Genomic DNA, 20039 nt, shown 5'->3' with positions numbered 1-20039 from the left:
ACGTTAGTGATACGTGCTAACCAATACCGACCGATTATAGTCAGCGCGGTTCATCTATTTAGTTATTAGTCCTTTGCAAGCCAACATATTGAAAATGTCTGATAAAATCAAAGTAGCCGTGCGGGTACGCCCGTTCAATCGACGAGGTAAGCAAATTTCAATCTTCTTTGTATGCATTATTTTTCATTCTTGGCACAGAAATGAGGACATATTAAATACGGGCAGAACTAATGGCAGACACGTTAAGCAATTACTAATTAGCGATGTTTAGCAATTACTGCAAAAAAAAACATTTACAGTCTATCCTCTTGCAAAAAGTGTAATCTGATTCAGTAATGCTGGCGTTGTACGATAAATGTTGTGTCGGAAGCTTTTTTCCATTACATTTTAGCACAATTTTTTTAAAAAGTTCTTATCAGACTTTTAAACATGACAAATAAGAAAAATCCACTTGCAGCTTTAAAGAGTGTCCAAAATTTTACCAACTACAACTATCGGGACTTTGTCATCGATCAGCAAAACAAAAAGTTGTGTAAAGAGCTCAAATGCTCGTTATGGGAAATTTTGCATAACATCTTATGGTTCGAAAGAAGTATTTTCATTACCATTCCGTTTGAGAACCCCTCAAAATCTTGTGAATAAGTCTTTTCTCGTGATACGCTAAGCTTATCTGTTCGAACGGAAATTTAAAACAACGCCCCAAGATATGATTTATACGCTTATGCATACTTTCTCTTGTATATCCGAAGTTCTTTAGCTTTAATGCATTTCATCCAATAATTTATTCATTCAGTTTTTAAATTATCGTATTATCTCTTTTCCCTAGAACTTGAACTCGCAACTGAAAACGTGGTAGAAATGAATGGGACACAGACGATTTTGAAATATCCTGCTTCGCTAGATAAAATAGAAAGGTAAGTGTTACATACAATTTTGTAGGAAAATAGGAAAATAGTGGGTGTATTCAGGGTCATCGGCAGTTTGCGCAACATGTCATTCATGTAAACTATTCAAAAAGCCGATGTCGACAGTCAATGAGGAAAGTGTAGAGCTGTTCAAAGTGCTCAACACCAAAAGCCATGGGTAAATCATGGATGTTAGTCATCTAAGAGTCATTCAAAAAGATTTATGAATCTTTTGGATTTGGAGATTCAGATAGATTCGAATCTTCAAACGTTGATGAGTCTTACAAAACCGTAATGAATCTTCATGGATCTTTCACGAATCTTAATGATTTTTTAATTGGCATGGATCATGTGACAACCCATTTTTGGTCTTTAGTTTTCTATTCTTTGAACATCAATGAATTTTTGAGATTCATTCACAACTGTAGCTAGTATTTAAATAAGACATTTGTATAGTTCCGCAGAACTTCACATCTCTCTTTAAAATGCTCCGGGCAAGAGTTGCATACCTTCAGGAACTGTATGCAACATTCCATTATTTGATCGCAAACTTACTGAGCTAGCATGTACTGCTCCTGTACCAATTTGAAACATTACACCAACTGATTCCAATATATGATTCGAAACCCAGCACTTGTTTAGTTGGGTGTTTTTGGAAGGCTTATGCAAAACACAGAGAAAAAATTGTGCCACCTACTGCTAGAGCTGGTTCATTCATCCTAAAAAGGATGTTCTATTCGCATTACCATGCTCTACAAGCTCAAAACCAGTCGGTCCTTTTTTCTATTGTTCTATGTTATTGATTTTTACTTCATTTTTTGCCTTGGTGAACGTTGACAGACCTCTGTTAGAGTGTGTATGGGTGCTTGTATGCGTGAGTTATGCTCTCCATGCTGGAAGGTCTTTCGAAAGCGTCGTTCGTGAAGCTCGACTGCAAACACATCCTGCTAAGATTGTCTTCATGGTGTCATCGGCTTTGCGATAAAGCGAATGTTTTCGTGCAACCTTGAGCAGTGGGCGTGGAGGAGGGTCTACGATTCTTTGGACTAGATACGTGAAAGCGAAGTTTCGTTGATGATTGCAAAAATCATTGAAGTTGTTATAACAGGTGAAAAAATACCGCTGTTGCAATCGAAGTATACGGTTGTTCGGGTCTGCCTGATACGGTCGACGATGCTCGTAGCTGCCTCTCTCTTGATTCATTTCCGTAGACGGTTTCGAGCCACTAAACATCGAAAATCGACCGACACGCTATTATGGTGGAAGAGGAGAAGCGCATTATGGGTCGGAGTTTGGCTGCCAGAATTCAGTACTTGCTGCATGGCTTACGGTAGCGAGCCCTCGCTAAAGTCTCTTCGAATTGAGTGGCGCAATATTTTATTTTCCTCGTTTGTTAATCATTCGGCGTCTTATGTCGCTTGGGCGTACGTTTGTTTGTGGTAGCTCGCGTTAAATTGCGAAAAGAGGGCGGCATTACGGAAGAACGCTAGCATATAGACAACAAATCGGTCGAATAGAGAATGGCCTCATCAGAAGAAGACGAAAAAATAGAAAAGGCAAGGCAGGGTAATGGAACTAACGCTGAAGAACGAATAGTAGTAGATTTCCAAAATCATACTTCCCATCATCGACGTCACCATCATTACCTTCATCAGAACAGCAGCGAAAACCATCGCTCCAGGAAGTGGATCATCATCCTCGAGTTGGCGCGCTGTTGGGTCCGATCGGTTTTTGCTCTGGCACGAACCCATATTATAGCTCGAGCGGCTACGCTGTTACCTTGGACTGAAAATAAAAATTATTTATTTTCGTGCAGTAGTACGAGCACTGCCACAAATTCTACCTATATTGCAGACCCACGGTGAGTTTCCTTTCCGCAACATAAATGGACGTGTGAACGGCTAGCCGGCATCGCGTATGAGAACAAATAACAATCCTGTAGTGTCCTAGCCTTCTTATTCCTTAGTTTAAAATCGTCCTTTTTCGTATGATTGACTGGTTGTCCAATATAGCCAGTTTATTACGACCTTGTTCGGTAGTATTTGACCTCGAACAATTTTCGTCAACCATTTTACAATGATACCCGTGCTCACAATGGTTTGATGCAATTCCTATTGGGTAACAAAGTCTTTGGCATGAGTTAAGAAAGGCAGTGACCATGGACGCAATATTATATACGTAATGATGATGTTGAGTAGACAATAGTATTTATGCATTTACAGACATACAAAAATACTTATTTTAGATTATCAAAAGAGTTCATAAGTGCTACTACATTTATTATCATCTTATTTTTCTTGACGTAACGACCTTTTGTTTTTGGTCATGCCTGCCCCGTTAAGGGCTTACTTTTTTTTACCCTTTAAGTACGTGGATAGTCAGTCCTCTCGTACAGGGCAGGGTCCGGTCTCGGTTGGGATTCGAACCCACCGTCGAGGTGGTAAGCCCCGGTCGCTCATGGGCCGATTTCCTAACCGGCGCTACCGCTCGGCTGTCGCGGACCCCCGGATGTTATTATCATGCATTGTTTTTCATTGTTCCATTCCAATCAAACAAATTTCTTCGGTGTCAGTTTTATTTTGAATGATACACCTACTGTATCTATTTGTTTGTAAATATGAAGATGAATGTTTCGAAAATCATGGAACGTGGCAACGAGAGTGACCCCAAAGCGGTTGATCGGAAAGCGCGAAATGTATGTTACTTGTTTTGATTCCAACCACCAACGGTCGACTGGTTCACGTTAGCATTAGTCACGGAAGTTGCTTCACTGAAATCTTTCGCCATGCGAAACCATTGCTTACAGCCCAGTTTTTGCTAAAGCCCAGTTTTTGTGTTACAAAATCGATGCAGTCTTTGTTCGGTGGTTCGGTGGTGGATGTATGGGCTGCTAAGTTCGGGTTTTCATTTATCAGGTGTCCTAATTTCTTATCACGACAGCACCACCCAATGTGTGATCCTATGTGTATGTGCTCTTGCAATGAATGTTTGCATTTTGGATAATGTTATCTACTTTCGGTTTTTTTTATTTTGAATGATGAAGAACACGTATCGCCAAATAGCTCACACTAACCTTTCAATATCATTGGCATCTATTCTATCGTTGAGAATGTATATGGCTTGCCAGGCTGTTCCACAATTTGTTTTTTTTTTTATATGTGCCAACCGTTCCGATTGTCAGCTGCCTACGATCTCTAAGATTTAAATTCTTCCATATTTTATTTCGAAATATATCCTTAACAAAACGATTGTCTTACAAATCTACAAACAATTGTCTTGTTTTCAGAGAACATTTTTGCAATTATCTCCGAAAAAATAATTATTAATGGTCGTCATCATTTACTATTTCAAGTCATAGAGTGACCAGCTAATGAGGATTTATAGGCGAGCAGGATATCTTCTCGAAAGCTTTATGGAACGCTTTATCTATTTTCCTTTTCTCTTTTAACTTTGATTTCCTTTTCGTATTTTCAATGATCTTTTTCTAAACAAACGTCTCACATTCACAATACTCAGTGCAACAATCTGCAATACAATTTTTAGTTTTCCGTGGGTGATTCGTGTACACGAAACATGAATATGAGTTGAAGAATTATTGATAAAGGAAATTCCATAAGATTTTTTATGCTTTCAACACAAATCAAACTGATGTTGTGCTTTTGTTTTGCGTAATTTTTTAACACACTGCGGAGAATATAGACATTAAGTAATACTCTCGTAAATTTAACAAAGATCGCTTGGGACTACAAGAAGAACACGAAACCCAAGAATGCTTAACACTTGTTGAAATTTTATCACTTTTAGCCAATCTACTTACAACTTCCATTACTATGTCTTCTTGTAAACTTCAATCGTTAGTGGATCGTGCGCCATGAATGGAAATCTGGTTGCTGTGGTTTCAAGATAATTTTGCATGATAGCTACTGGTGTTGTGGTGCTCACGGCTGATGGGATATTTGTTTGCAAAAGGTTCCATAAACATCCTCTTGGGAAATTGGCTCTATCGCCCGGGTGGGTGAAGGTGGGCAGCATTTTTTATTGCATATCATCACGCAACTCGTAAGCAACTTACTGCATGGGTTTTCTGCCCATCCTCGGGACTGAAATGGTACGGTGAGTGAGGGGATTATTTTATTGTCAGCAAACAAAATCGTTCCTCACCGGAGTTAGTATTCATTTGTACAAGGCAAATCTGCAGGTGTGAGTAAAATGTCCTTTTGGTGACTATGTACCTATGTCCTTTACGCTGCATACTGAGTATCTTTGGTCACCTTATCAAAATAAAAATAATAGTTTAATAATCGTATGGTTGGTGAATAGAATCCATGCTGATAACATTGTTTAATGTTTAGCGCTAGGAGACAGATACAGGACGTCGTCTCATATCTGCAAAAATATCGAATTGCATTGTTTAGGTAAAAAATTTAGTGGATACAGTACTCCTGCCCAAGATATGCTTTTAAAGAATCAAATGGATGTTAGTGTACAAATGTTGGCCATCGTTTAAGGAATATGCTTAGCATAAGTCTTATGCCTAAATTTTCGTATACGAGTATATTGCGAGTTGGTACTAATTTATGTTTAGGTGGAAATTAATAAATGGGAAAAGGTTGATTTATATATCTGTTAAACTTTTTACTATACCCTCTGCGCACAACATTACTCGAGTCTCTGTGTAACGCCAATAGAGCGTACCAACCCCTAACCGGGTCAATACGAGGTTGAACCTAAAAAACGCTGTAAAAGGCTACTGAAGCAATTATCCGACGCAATAAATATAAAAAAAGACAATGGAAACTTGAGCAGTGTCAGTGGCTTTCACGCTACGCGCGGATTTTGTTTCCCAAAAAGAAACTCTTTCGCTTCATTACATCGTGTTTTATGTCGACGGCTGTGTATGGTGTGCGTTAATGCTCCTTCAAATTTTCACCAGTTGAGGCCTACTTTCCTCCCTCTTTGTTGCTTCAGTGGTACAATCGCATATACGATCAGTATATGTTTACGCGATTGGTATTGTTGCCAAACAGCAGTTTTCAAATTCCTTCCAGCAGAAGGCCACTTTGGAAGGAAAGAACGCGTGAACCAAGGATTCGTTCCGTACTAATTATCCATTTTCAATTTAGCTCCGTTGCTAGAAAATCAATGTAGATAAGTTGGTTGCGATAGAGTATTGGTGTATTCGTAGTGGGGTTCTGTTTAGAATAAGACGGTTTACATAAATAAACCAGGACTTGTGGAAAGTTTTGCATGTCATTGGATCAACCATTCTGTACGTATTTTGGAACAGAAATCAAACTATTTCCCATCAAATAAAACAATGTTAGGATATCAAACAAAAAGTCGCAGGTTTGTGGGCAGAGATGCAAAACTTTAAATGTTTTTACAGTGTCCATTCCATATGAACGATTCGAAGATCAATTGCTTAGGTTTATTTGTCTAGCCAACGTTTGTAGCATTTTGGAATATATTATGCAACTAAATAACTATAATCTTGATACGTGGATTAATCATTTTCGTTTTCTCTATTTTTTGCAGGAAACCTCCGAAAACATTTGCCTTTGACCACTGCTTCTACTCGACCGATATTGACGCGGGCAACTTCGCATCGCAGGAGCTGGTCTTCAACAACGTTGGCAGAGATATACTTGAGAATGCATTCCAGGGGTACAATGCATGTATCTTCGCGTACGGGCAGACCGGCTCAGGCAAGTCCTACACTATGATGGGGAATCAGGAGAATAAGGGAATCATCCCGCGGCTGTGCGACGAACTGTTTGCCTTGATCGCAGCTAAACAGACCGAAGAGCTTTCCTACAAGGTGGAAGTTTCGTACATGGAGATCTACAACGAGAAAGTACACGATCTGCTTGATCCTAAGACGAGTAAGCAGTCACTGAAAGTACGCGAACACAATGTACTTGGACCATATGTGGACGGATTGTCGCAGTTGGCCGTTACGTCTTTCCTGGTAAGAAACGATTCAAATGTTGCATGAGGAATTAGCACAGATTTTTTTACACATTTGACCTCGCAAGATGGGCCTAATTTTAAATTTAGATAATTATATCTGCTACTTACTTTTCAAACAACTTAACTTAAGAAGTTTAATTGTTGTACCTTCTAATCAAAATAATATTTTTATCAAAATTCTACTTATTTACAACTTTTTCAATTTTTATCTTTTAAAACAAACGAGCCTGCCAGAATAAAATCGCTAAAAAATAGAAGTTTAGCTTCTGCTACGTATCCTTTATACCAGGGTTCGGCATACATTTCCTAAAAAGGGTCAAATTATTAAAAGGAAACCGAAAGCGTGGGCCGGATACCTTAAACGATGATTTAATGTTTTCAAAGTAGTACCCTTTTGAATGGTATAAACTTTTTAAAAAGTAAAGTTACATGACAAGGAGCTAAAAGATACAATATTTGTAATTTTATCGCTAAACTTTTTACACATTTTTACACTTATTTTCATTAAATTTCGATTTTATTTTTCAACATATACCAGAAACACCTCATTCAACCTTTTTTAAATCTTTAATTTTGGGAAGAAAACAAACACAACCTGACTTCGTGAAAAAATTGAGTTGTGTTTTTGGTATGAAGCACTAAAATTTTCTTACGGGCCGGATGAAATCAGTTGGCGGGCCGGATTTGGCCCGCGGGCCGGATTTGGCCCGCGGGCCGGACTTTGCCGACCCCTGCTTTATACCCAAAATTGATATTCAACGAATATGAATATTTAACTAGGCGTCGTTCAGATTATAATTTTGCATTTTTTAGAATCCATGAACCCCAAAACTTATAACTTCCTTAACCACTTCCTGCAGGACATCGATAACTTGATGGCGGAGGGAAACAAATCACGAACGGTCGCGGCGACGAACATGAACTCAGAGTCATCCCGTTCACACGCGGTCTTCACCGTGGTGCTAACACAAACGCTCATCGACACACTGTCCGGGGTGACGGGCGAAAAAGTATCCCGCGTGTCACTGGTTGATCTAGCCGGGAGTGAACGTGCCGTTAAAACGGGTGCAGTTGGTGATCGGTTGAAGGAAGGCTCGAATATCAATAAAAGTTTGACTACACTTGGATTGGTCATTTCGAAGCTGGCCGATAGTACAGGTGGCGGTGGTGGAGGAAGTGGCAAGAATAAGGATAAGTTCGTCCCGTATCGCGACTCAGTTCTGACATGGTTACTGAAAGACAATCTTGGTGGCAACTCGAAGACAGTCATGCTGGCTACGCTGTCTCCGGCGGCAGATAATTACGAGGAGACGCTGTCAACACTACGATATGCTGATCGAGCGAAGCGTATCGTAAATCATGCTGTGGTCAACGAGGATCCCAATGCACGAATTATCCGCGAGTTACGCAAAGAGGTTGAGACATTACGCGAGATGCTGAAGCATGCTACTGGAAGCAACTTTGGTGATATGAAGAGGGTTGATATCCACGACAAGCTCGCTGAAAGCGAAAATCTTATGAAACAGATTTCGCAGACGTGGGAAGAAAAGCTGGAGAAAACGGAGCAGATCCAGAGCGAACGTCAGCAGGCGCTGGAGAAGATGGGCATCAGCGTGCAAGACAGTGGAATAAAAGTGGAGAAAAATAAATACTATCTGGTTAATCTGAACGCTGATCCGTCACTAAACGAGTTGCTGGTATACTATCTGAAGGAGAAAACGTTAATCGGGGGAAGAAGCAATGGATCTCCGGCAGCCACCAGTAAACAACCCGATATACAACTACTCGGACTTGGCATACAACCTGAGCATTGTCTTATAACGATCGAAGAGGGCGAGCTGTATATGGAACCCATTGAGAACGCTCGTTGCTACGTGAATGGATCGGTTGTGACGGGTAAAACAGCACTTCATCACGGGGATCGCATTCTTTGGGGTAATCATCACTTTTTCCGTGTAAATTGCCCAAAGTCAGCGACGAACAGTGCGAACTTGGGAACCTCAGAACCACAAACACCTGCGCAGCATATGGACTACTATTACGCTCAGGAAGAGCTGATGCAGAATGAGTTCAGTAACAATCCAATTCAGGCTGCTATCGAACGGCTTGAGAAGCAACATGAGGAGGATAAACAAGTTGCGTTGGAGAAGCAGCGACAAGAGTACGAGAAACAGTTTCAGCAGCTTCGCAATATTCTGTCACCGACTACTCCGTACGCCCCGTATGCTCCTTATGATCCTTTCCGGTTAGGAAAGCTGCCACCGAATACACCAACAGCACAGCTACGCGTTGAAAAGTGGGCCCAGGAACGAGATGAAATGTTCAAGCGATCACTTGGTCAGTTAAAGACGGATATTGTGCGAGCCAATGCACTGGTACAAGAGGCAAATGTACTGGCGGAAGAGATGAATAAGCAGACAAAGTTCAGTGTAACGCTACAGATTCCACCGGCGAACCTGAGCCCGAATCGGAAACGAGGAGCGTTCGTTAGTGAACCGGCTATCTTGGTACGCCGAATGAATTCAGGTAGTCAAATCTGGAGCATGGAGAAGTTGGAAAATAAGCTGATTGACATGCGTGATTGGTACCAGGAGTATAAAGAACGTACCGTAGCCTCAACGGGCGAAGAAAACAAGGCAAAGTCCGATCCGTTCTACGAATCGCAGGAAAATCACAACCTCATCGGGGTAGCGAATATTTTCCTAGAGGTGCTGTTTCACGATGTCAAACTGGATTATCATACGCCAATCATAAGTCAGCAGGGTGAGGTAGCGGGTCGATTGCAGGTGGAAATAAGTCGTGTTGCGGGCCAGTTTCCGCAGGATCGTATGTGCGAGTCGGCTTCGGAAAGTTCCGCCGATTCCCACGAGGACGAAGATACCACTCCGACCGATCCACCGCCAAGCAATCAGATTTCTTGCCGTATAAGCATCAAGCAAGCTTCCGGATTGCCGTTGTACCTTTCGAACTTTGTATTCTGCCAGTATTCCTTCTGGAATCATGAGGTGGCGGTGGTGCCAGCTACAAATCAAGAGGTTGCCGGACACAACCAGAATATTACATTCAAGTTCGATCACGAAGCAGATTATATTGTCACAATGAACGAGGAGTTCCTTGAACATTGTACGGACGGGGCGCTTTCCATCGAGGTGTGGGGTCACCGATCCGTTGGGTTTTCGCGCATGAAGGACTGGGAAGTTGAGCAGCAGCAAGCGAAGGCTCGCTCATTGGCCGACCGTTGGGCGGAATTATCACGAAAAATCGAACTGTGGGTTGAAATTCACGAGTTGAATGACAACGGCGACTGGGCGCCAGTGGAGGTGCAATGTTCGCGTGACATGCTTACTGGGGGAGTGTACCAGCTGCGACAAGGGTTTCAACGGCGAGTCATGGTGCGTGTCAAGCCAGTACAGAACTCCGGCACACTGCCGATTATATGTCAGTCGATCATTAACGTATCGATGGGTTGCGTGACGGCGCGATCAAAGCTGCAGAAACCAATGGACTCTTATCAGGAGGAAGATTTGACTGTGTTGCGAGACAAGTGGAGTGAGGCGCTTGGCAGAAGGCGCCAGTACCTCGACCAACAGATACAGAGGCTTATCAACAAAGACGACAAGACAGAACAAGAAAAAGAACGTGAGCAGAGCCTGGTCAATCAGTGGGTGTCACTGACTGAGGAACGTAACGCTGTACTTGTGCCCGCACCTGGTTCAGGTATTCCTGGTGCGCCCGCATCCTGGGATCCGCCATTGGGAATGGAACCGCACGTGCCTGTGCTGTTTCTTGATCTCAACGCGGACGATCTGACGACGCAGGGTTCCAACGACGAGGTTCCGCTTGCGGGGCTGAACTCCATCTTGCCAAAAGAACATGGAAATAAGTTCTATAGCCTTCAGATCATTCAGCATCTAGACAAAGACATTTGCGCTATCTGCAGCTGGGACTCGTCCATCCACGATTGCGCCTCGTTGAATCGCATAACGGAGGCAAACGAACGTGTTTATCTAATTCTAAAAACCACCGTCCGTCTGTCGCACCCGGCCCCAATGGATTTGGTGCTGCGAAAGCGACTAGCGTTAAATATCTACAAGCGGCAAAGTTTCACAGATCGTTTAAAGAAGTTGCGCATTGGACGAGCGGAGTCATTGTCATTACAGTCTGGCGTGACGTACGAGGTCGTGTCGAACATACCAAAGGCATCCGAGGAGCTTGAAGATCGGGAATCATTGGCACAGATTGCAGCCACCGGCGAAGATTGTTCGGCAAGCGATGGAGAAACTTACATCGGTACGTCTAATTTTATAAATCAGATCTATGAAGAACGCATGCACATGCTTTTATTCACTTCGTTTTATGCATTTTTATAGAAAAATACACCAAAGGAGTGTCAGCTGTTGAAAGCATCCTAATGTTAGACCGTCTGCGGCAGAGCGTAGCTGTGAAAGAACTGGAGCAAGTCCGGGGACCAACGCTATCCATGCGAAAGACAGCCAGCGTGCCAAATTTCTCACAGGTAAGCTGACGAAAACCGCCAATATGCAAGGAAATTCGATATCGTCGTAATTCAATACCATCGTTAAAGCAATACCCGACTTCTGCTATTTGTCTCTCTATACTGGGCATGAGACACGCTGTATGCATTTTCTTTGATTTATTTATTTTTTGCTGCGTTAAATGTACAGCAACGGAGTAGGATTATTCATGCTCTGCTATATGTCACAATAAAGTGGAAATTTGTATTCGAAGATTAATTTCTACTTGTATGTGACAGATTGACTGTTTTATGTTTATTTTCTTTATTAATTTTATTAAGTCAATTGTACTAGGAGCTGCAATTAATGTTTAACAGTCATTGTAAGACCAGCAATCATCTTATATGCAGTTTACGAGATGTCCTCTGGAAATAAATGATTATTATTTGAAAATTATCCAATCCACCACAGCTAAACTGATTTTATCTGTGCAATTTGCATTTACATATCCAGATCAATATTATTCTCTGCCATTGAGAGTTTTTTCATACTGTAATAATTCCGCTAGGATATTCAATGTTAATTAATATTTCATATCTTACTAATCTCATTTCCCAACGCTATTAAGCTAATTCATTACTCCCGCTATATGCCCGCTAATATTTCCTTTTTTAGTTCTTAGCACATTAATTCCAATGTACCTATCTCACTCACCAAATTTTCGGTTCTGATGGTCGGTACTGTATCTTTCTTCTAACCGTCATTTTTGTCTCTTTCTTTTTCTTTTCTATATCTTGGCATCTTGATATCTCTCCTTCTATTTCTCTTTTTATCTCACGCTGATATATGAATTTGTTGATGCCTTCTCAATATGTGTCAATCTAAACACGATTTGTGTGTTGGATTACTATTTGTTCTTCAAAATATCACTAACCAATATAAATCTGTTCATTGTGCACGCTACCGCAAATGCTACCCAAAATTTCTTTTCTGTAAACACGTGTGCTGAAAACAATCTATCGCCAATACTGCCAAAACCTTCATCGACTGCTACATTTTGTACAAAAATTCGCTATCACCGATGAACCCGCTTCCGGCCACACTGCCATCGTTGGCCATACAATGATCTTTGTACACGCTTCGCGCCCCTGTGCCAAAATCAAAACAATACAAAAAAACATTCGCATTCGAAAATGCTCTTAATTAAATCCCAAAGGCCGTAAAAGATGCCAGGGAGCATAGTTCGAGTCTCACCACTTCCATGACAGTAAGTAGTTGGTCGCTTGACGGTTTTTTTGCCTCTATGTATTACTTTCTGCTACTTTCATCTTTCGTGTGTAATAATATTCTCAATTTTCTTTCATGCGCTGAATTTTATTCATATTAATCGATGATATTTTTAAAAATTTCCCCCAATTATGTTGTTTATGTTACTTGTATTATCAACAAATTTCGCCTACTATTAGTTGTGAAGCTGTTGTTTTTTTGTAATATCTTGCTTAATACTTCATCCGTCTTTTGAGTTCGCCGATATTGCCTACGTGACATGATTTTGTTAAGAAGATTTCTTCATAAAATGATGTTTTATTTAGGATGTAATAAGCAATGCACTTAAGACTATTCATATTTGGTTGATATTTTCCTAATGTAGTAACTATATTAAGCTAGGTCGAATAGCTGTAATAAACAAGTAAATGTGTGGGTCGATTTAACTACACTAAAGCGACCGGTCGAAAAGTATTTAGCCTAGCTTGGTGCCTACTAATGGATGTATTATTTTACAGGTGAGATTTTTCGATGCTTCATTCGAGTCGCTGCTAAGTATTGGTCGCTCAGAATCGTATGCCGATTTGAAGATGGGTCTTAACACTGGTATGTATTTGAAGTCCACAGAATTGCATTAACAACTTCTTGAAGCTATCTGATTCAAATATTCTGTCCTTAGCTCAAAGCACACGAGATACAGTGACAGGAAGTCGGCAGAAGTTGAAAAATAGCAGTTTTGGAGAAGAAACGGCAAACTCGAGCTATGGTTTAGGTAGGCTTTCCCATACATTCTAATAATGATCTATAACAGACTCTAAGGACTGTATTCAGTGTTTAGATAAACCGTTCTTTAAGGTGTTTGCGTAGATCACCAAATGTCATAGCTGATATTTTGCACTTCACAAAGACAAGATTCACCAATGACCCAATATTTCATCATTCCCCGAGTATGTTTATTGAAATTGTCTCTTTGTTGTCTTACTGAGGTATTGAGGCAAATGTTGCTTGTTGTTGCTTCTTGTATCCAATTAAAATATGTGATTTTGAAAATGTCAGCACATGACAGAACGTAAATCATATAAATAATATCAACCGTCCACATTACATGCCCACACAAATGGAATGCAGCCCGACCCACATTCCTCAATCTCAACATTAATCTTAATTCACTGCGTCTGCAGCCAACTAAACGTACGTAACCTCAAGTTCAGAGTTTTCCGTAATGTTTCCCGTATGGCATTATTTGTGTTTCATTTACTCAGTTTAATTTTATTCGCTCTTTTCATGTTGCCTTGGGCATTATTATCTACTGTGATCTTATTTTTTTAACTTTCGTGTTCCAGTAATTATGTTACATTTGTTTACTTTAATTTGTCTTGTACATTGGCCTTTCGTATTTCATGTACACGGTTGTGTGTATCTTTTATAGCGTCCCCTGCTGCAAGTAAATTGGCCCAAAGAATGACAACGTTGCACGAGGAACCACTCATCAAGCAAATCTGCTACGAGGAGGAAGGCGAAGACAGATTTAGTGAACCGGAGTTCGCTGAATACAACGACTTCTACGAGCAACCGATGGGGAAAAAGCCGTCCCTGTCGATGATGAAGTCTTCACACACAGTGGAATCGTTCCTCGACATCGATAAACGCCAAGCTACGTCGGGCGACTCGATGAATATGGTCGGGGCAACTGCGGGATCAAAATTCAGCAGTAAATCGAAGATGGAATCTTCGTCAATAGGTGGCATATCATCGGCACCCGTGGCTGGGGGTAATGGTAACAGTGTTAATGGGATAAAGTATCAATCCACAACTGCTGGTCACATGACGCCTAGTATGAGTTCGTCCACATCGAGCGGATACGGATCGCAAGCTGTCTCTTGCAGCAATCTTACCAACGACGATACATATTCCATCCGATCATTAAGCGTTGGAGAAACACCGGGTATCTATTGATTGCGGCAGGATTAAATGATGTTTTTGATGTTAATCGCTACTTTTCTCGCCATTTTTCGTTGTCAGAAACAATGTCACCGTCCAATAAAATGCAAGAACAAGTCCTCGCGAAAACACCGGATAATGGCGCCGCTATAGGTGCTTCGTCAGCCATAACCTCTGCCACCGAGAATAAACCTATGGTGGCAAGCACTGATGAATACAGCAGCTCATCTGTAACTGCCGTAGAGATTCCAAAAAGGGTTAATCCGTTCCTTAAAGACAACAGCTATGAGGCATACGATGACTCCAGTAGATCGCGGGCATCCACTCTGGATGATGTTCTTTTGGAGGAGAATGATTTACATGAAGACGATGAAGGGTCGGCAGTCATCAAGCAGTTCGATTCCAGCGAAAACGCTGTTTCATTTACAGCAATAAATGAATCATCGCAGATTATCGATGAGAGCGAGGAAAGCTATCAAAGGGTCAATAACAAACAAGCAGGTAATAAGAAAGATTTCCCATCTTTTATTTTTTTTAACCTTACTACTGTTCAATATTTACAGTGATGGACACCAGCTCCTCTTCAACGTCAAGCAAACAAGAAATGATGCCTGATTGGGTAGTTGTTGGTGAATCAGTTCTTATACGACCTTATAATACCAGTGGAGTAATTGCCTTTATTGGACCTACTCATTTCCAAGTAGGTTTTCTGTCCGATATGGAAAGCATATGTCGATGCTAAAGGTCTTCAATCTATTCACAGGGAGGAACTTGGATAGGAATTGCGCTGGATACTCCTACTGGTAAGAATGACGGAACTGTGCAAGGCATCCAATACTTTGATTGTCGACCAAAGCATGGCATTTTCGTACGAGTGGATAAGTTGATACTTGATAAACGGGGTCGCGCTATGCGGGAGTTAAAAAAGGCAGAAAAATTGAAAGGTTAGTCTTGTTGGTTGATTGTGTCGGTAATAGCAATATCATAATTTTGTTGTGTTTGGTAATAGCAATATCATATTTTTTTATTTATTGTGATTTCAGCTGAACAATCCGGCAGTGCAAAGGTTGGCAGAGTGCTCCCCGGCAGCCCGGGATTGGCGACGAACGCATCGCGCAAATGATACGAGTCCAATCGTGGCCTCAATACAGCGCGGTGCTCGCTGAGGTCTTTTACGGGTCGGAAGCGGTTTGTACTGAAGTCTGCTTCGGTTGCTGCATTTACCCGTGGTTAATTAATCGGCAAAGATGTATCGTCGATCAAGACTTGTCAAAAACTCTCGTCAGAGCGAGAGTCCTGACCGAAGCGGTTTGTCAGAGGATTTAACAATCTGAATATTCATATACCTTAAGCCCCGTACCTTTAGATAGCTATATGTGGAGTTTTTTATGAAGGGACAAACGAGAAAATGATGCAAACATTGACAAATGCGAAACTAGAACAAACAATGTTTTTTTAGTTGCAGGGTCTTTATATGAAGTCTTATGGATTTTGATTAATTTTTGCGATGCGATGCTTTTTTCTATACACAAAATATAGACGCAAAAAGACGCCACCACATTGTAGAGGTAGTAGTGCGGCATACACACATATAATTCAATCCCCATAAATCCTTAGTGTGATAGTGTTGCGCACGAAATTGCCCGAAGAACATTTATCAACCGCGATGTGTGATTATCGTAGATCGATGCACTTGATTTGAAAATATTGAATGTATGCCAGCTATTCAAACGTTAAGCAAAAAATAGTGTAGAGAAAAATCCAGGTAGAATTTTAAATCTTTATTTCACCAATGTGATAGTTGAAAAAAAACACTTTGGTGCGATAATGCATCACGATTCCACTTAGCTTTATTAAACCGATAGTTGAGTGGTCTCTGCATCTTAAGGACTAAAAGAGGGTCTCGAGTAATAAGTGAAACATTTGGTTTGCTCAAATTTTTTCGTATGATTTCATGAGCGTAGCTACAGCAGGGAGCTTGCGAACATGAAGGTTCTCAATGTCTGATCGAACGATGCTTAGCAACTTCGACAGCCATTGTTATTGAACTGTTTAAACTCGATTCCATCCCATTTTCGATAGAAATGAAACCAAATCTATGTACGTTTTTCGTCCAATCATTGTGAAAGTATGTGGTAGTTGCTAACATTTACCATTTCCTGGATGTAATAAAAATACTATTGACAAGTAAAAACCTTCAACTTGATAAACGATAACAGAAGAGGCGTATTGCTATGCCTCTCAAAAAGTACATTCTGTTGCAATATAGCAGGGTCACTATGATGGCCAATCTGGTCACTATGATGGCCAACAAGCTTATAAAATATGAAAAAGTTTATACACACAACCAAATATATACACACATGCATTCATGCGGCAGTGTAATACGTCCACGATACATCCAAGCCAGAAATGAAAAACAACTAGACAGGATGCTTTATATAGTAATCTTTGGTAGATAATACCAGATCATTACACTTCAGAATCTGTAAACAACATAAGAGTCGTACTAGCAGGGGTGTCCGGCTGCCCAATGTTAAATAGTATTATGTATTGTTCGGTATCGGAAAAGAGTGATAAATTTACAACTACCCAATGGTACCATGCAACCAACAACTCCACCCACATAAATTACCGACACATATTAGATCATCAACATTTTGTGCGTGATGGAAGGGGCAGTTCTAGGCTGTAACAATCAAAAAAGTTTATGCGAAAATTAACAATTTATTTTTTCGAAAGCGATTGCTTTGGTGGCTAAGGTTTAAACGGTGACGTACTTAGCTCTATCCAAAAGCAACGTCATGATGTTATTTTGAGCTGTTGTCCATAGAAAAGATCGCAAAAAGTTCATAGAGTATTACGCAGACCACAGGGCGACAGTTATAGTTCAAGCAAGTGATTCAATACTTTTTTGTTGGACTTTATTTTTTGTAATTTTCAAAAATAATTTGCTAGTGGCTGTGGCAAGCTTTATAGCAAGAAGCGGCCTAAAGCATGCCCGAAGCATGTCTAAATTTGAGGCACAAAAATTAACAGACGTAGCACTGTCCCTTCTCGCATGCAAAGGGATGGTCTAATTAGATTCCCCGGAGTAGTCCTAACCGAAATACCTAAAGCAAGATACGTTTATAGGAATGCGTAAAAATGCGAATGAATCGCCGGCCACTATCAGGAACTGAAGCTACATGTGTTGAAAAACATCTAGAAGCATAGTGAATCGGTAAAAAATCATTTACTCGTGATTTAGATTGAAAGAGCGACGGTTAGATCAGCATAACACCAACTTAAATAGTTCGAAACAGGTGATGAACAAGCTATAAAAATGGGGGTAGTGAGAACGGTGACCTGTACGTTGAGTGTTCTAAGGATGGGGGGGGGGGGGGGGGGGGGGTTTGTTTTTTATTTTTTAATCTACTACACTGCTTTCTTTAATGCGAAGTTCACTTGAAAAGCAAACTAGTAAATGGGAATCTTCTGCAAATGGGAAATAAAGAGCGAGCTTATTATGTGGGCTTCGCTTATAAAATTGTCGCAAGACTTGCACAAAACTTCATCTGCATGCAGTGTTTTTTGCAATAGATCAAAAATTAATGTAAGCATTGAATTAACAATTAAGCAATATGTCGGCACCAGCAATGCCCTTGTGAAGGGAATAACCAACGGGAAATGAAGAGTGAGCTATAGTCCATTCTTTTCTGTGCTTACGAAAATTGTGGATTACATCATATTATTTTGTATTGATTATCAATCTATAATGTTAAATTAGGAACTTCGAACGAATGTTATTGTGATTTAGTTTAGAATGTGACACTAGAGAAACCGAAAGTGTAATTTTAGTGACTGTTTAAATTAAGGGTAATATGTTTTACTTAGTTTTTACGGTAATATATTTTGCAGAATCAAAATTTTCGTTTTTCATTTTGCATTTGGAATAATATTTTCATATCGTCGAATGAGGATATTGATGAGAGTTTTAACATTATACCAAACTGAACATCGACTTTCCATTGATATTTTTCTCACTCACGTTATCAGCCGCGCCTAAAATACAGTTCAGTGCACAAGCTATTAGAACGATTTATCGGTAGGGAGTTGTATTATCTGAGTAGTACGACATTATAGCTTATCACTACGTTCTTATTATTTTTTCCGAAATAATTTATGTTCGCAGGATATTTGTGTGATTCTATAGCGTTTGTTATTTGTTTATTGATAATAGTACATCGACTATGAGACGCTTTCTATGTAAGAAATGATTATTATGTATTTACATATAACGAACGTATAGCTCACCAGTGAAAGTGGAATGATTCATATCGTTTAAAGCAATCGATAGTTTTAAATGAAATTCGTATTTGTTTATTTATGCTATGGTCGTGTTATGTTTTCGTTGTTTCTTCGCTTGCTTTCACCTATCTAATTCTTCATGCATGCTAAGGTAGAGCGGGCAGTTTTTCATATTAAAATTTTGTCCTATTACACTGTTGTTCAGGAACGTTGGAAAGAGGAGCAACGAATATTGCATATAAATAAAGTGTAGGCATAGCAGACGCGTACTCTTGCTTTCTCACTTTCTCTTGCTATTAGGCGCAATGCATCTAGAAGTTGTAAAAGATACTATGGGGTGCTGCTCGATAATGTGTAATGATTAGAGGTGTATAGTATGAAAATAACAGATGAATCAAATTCCTTGAAAAAGGCGTAAATATGCAGTCGGTATTTAGTATTTTAAAACATTGTAGAAGTTCATTGGAGTGTATTGTTCTAAGATCCGGAAGGTTCTTAGTCCATAGACATCCAATTTCTATGAAAAATCCCATTCCGTCGCACATCCCTCCCACCCTGATAGAGGAAGAGTCAACAATATACATATTATTACAAATATTAGGAAGATCGCAGTTGATGAGGATTATATAAATATGAGATTACAAAAAAAAATCCAATCTATTACCTGCTGGAGTTGAGAATGATATCTAAAGAGCATAAATAAAGTGTTAAAACGAAAATAATGAGCGGAGTGAGCAAAACTATTTTTCTAGAAAAGCAATTAGTATTTGAAGCGCGTCACGCAGTAATAATGGCGGTCATCGTGGAGAGAGATATCGAATAGCTTCTATTAAATTAAAATCACCTTATTAAAATAGCATCAATGTATCAGCTCACTTCCTCAAACATTTTGATTAAATAATGAACTTATCAGGCATAGGTAGAAACGCGTTACTATACATGCATGCAACAGATGGTAAAATATGGGAATGAAAAGTATCTGCATTCACTGTCGCAATGCAGACACACCAATGTAACTTTGAAGTGAAATACAGAACGTACCCATCATAACTCAACAAAATATAGAGAAAAACATACACATCTAGTCAAAATTGTCCAATGTTTTAGAAAGGGAAAAAGAAACAATGTCTAGAACGAAAAACATAAATCAGCTTCGAGTAGTTTTTACGAACCAAGCGCAAGTTTTGCAGTT

At 40.0% G+C, this 20039-nt stretch overlaps 1 protein-coding gene across 1 annotated transcript; it reads left to right on the top strand.

The window, feature by feature from the left end:
* The first annotated feature begins 14 nt into the window (after positions 1–14).
* LOC131281443 (kinesin-like protein KIF13A) lies at positions 15–15808 on the top strand. Its single transcript, XM_058310774.1, has 14 exons — positions 15–146; positions 827–914; positions 6441–6873; positions 7736–11165; positions 11246–11391; positions 12567–12617; positions 13135–13222; positions 13296–13388; positions 13745–13807; positions 14046–14561; positions 14639–15058; positions 15121–15257; positions 15321–15501; positions 15601–15808. Exons 1-14 carry the CDS (start codon positions 95–97, stop codon positions 15678–15680), a joined length of 5778 nt encoding a protein of 1925 aa, XP_058166757.1. The 5' UTR covers positions 15–94; the 3' UTR covers positions 15681–15808.
* Positions 15809–20039: the final 4231 nt, after the last annotated feature.

Source organism: Anopheles ziemanni, chromosome 2 (assembly GCF_943734765.1).
Source record: "Anopheles ziemanni chromosome 2, idAnoZiCoDA_A2_x.2, whole genome shotgun sequence".
In the NCBI taxonomy this organism is placed as follows: domain Eukaryota; kingdom Metazoa; phylum Arthropoda; class Insecta; order Diptera; family Culicidae; genus Anopheles; species Anopheles ziemanni.
This window is presented reverse-complemented; position numbering and strand designations above follow the sequence as displayed.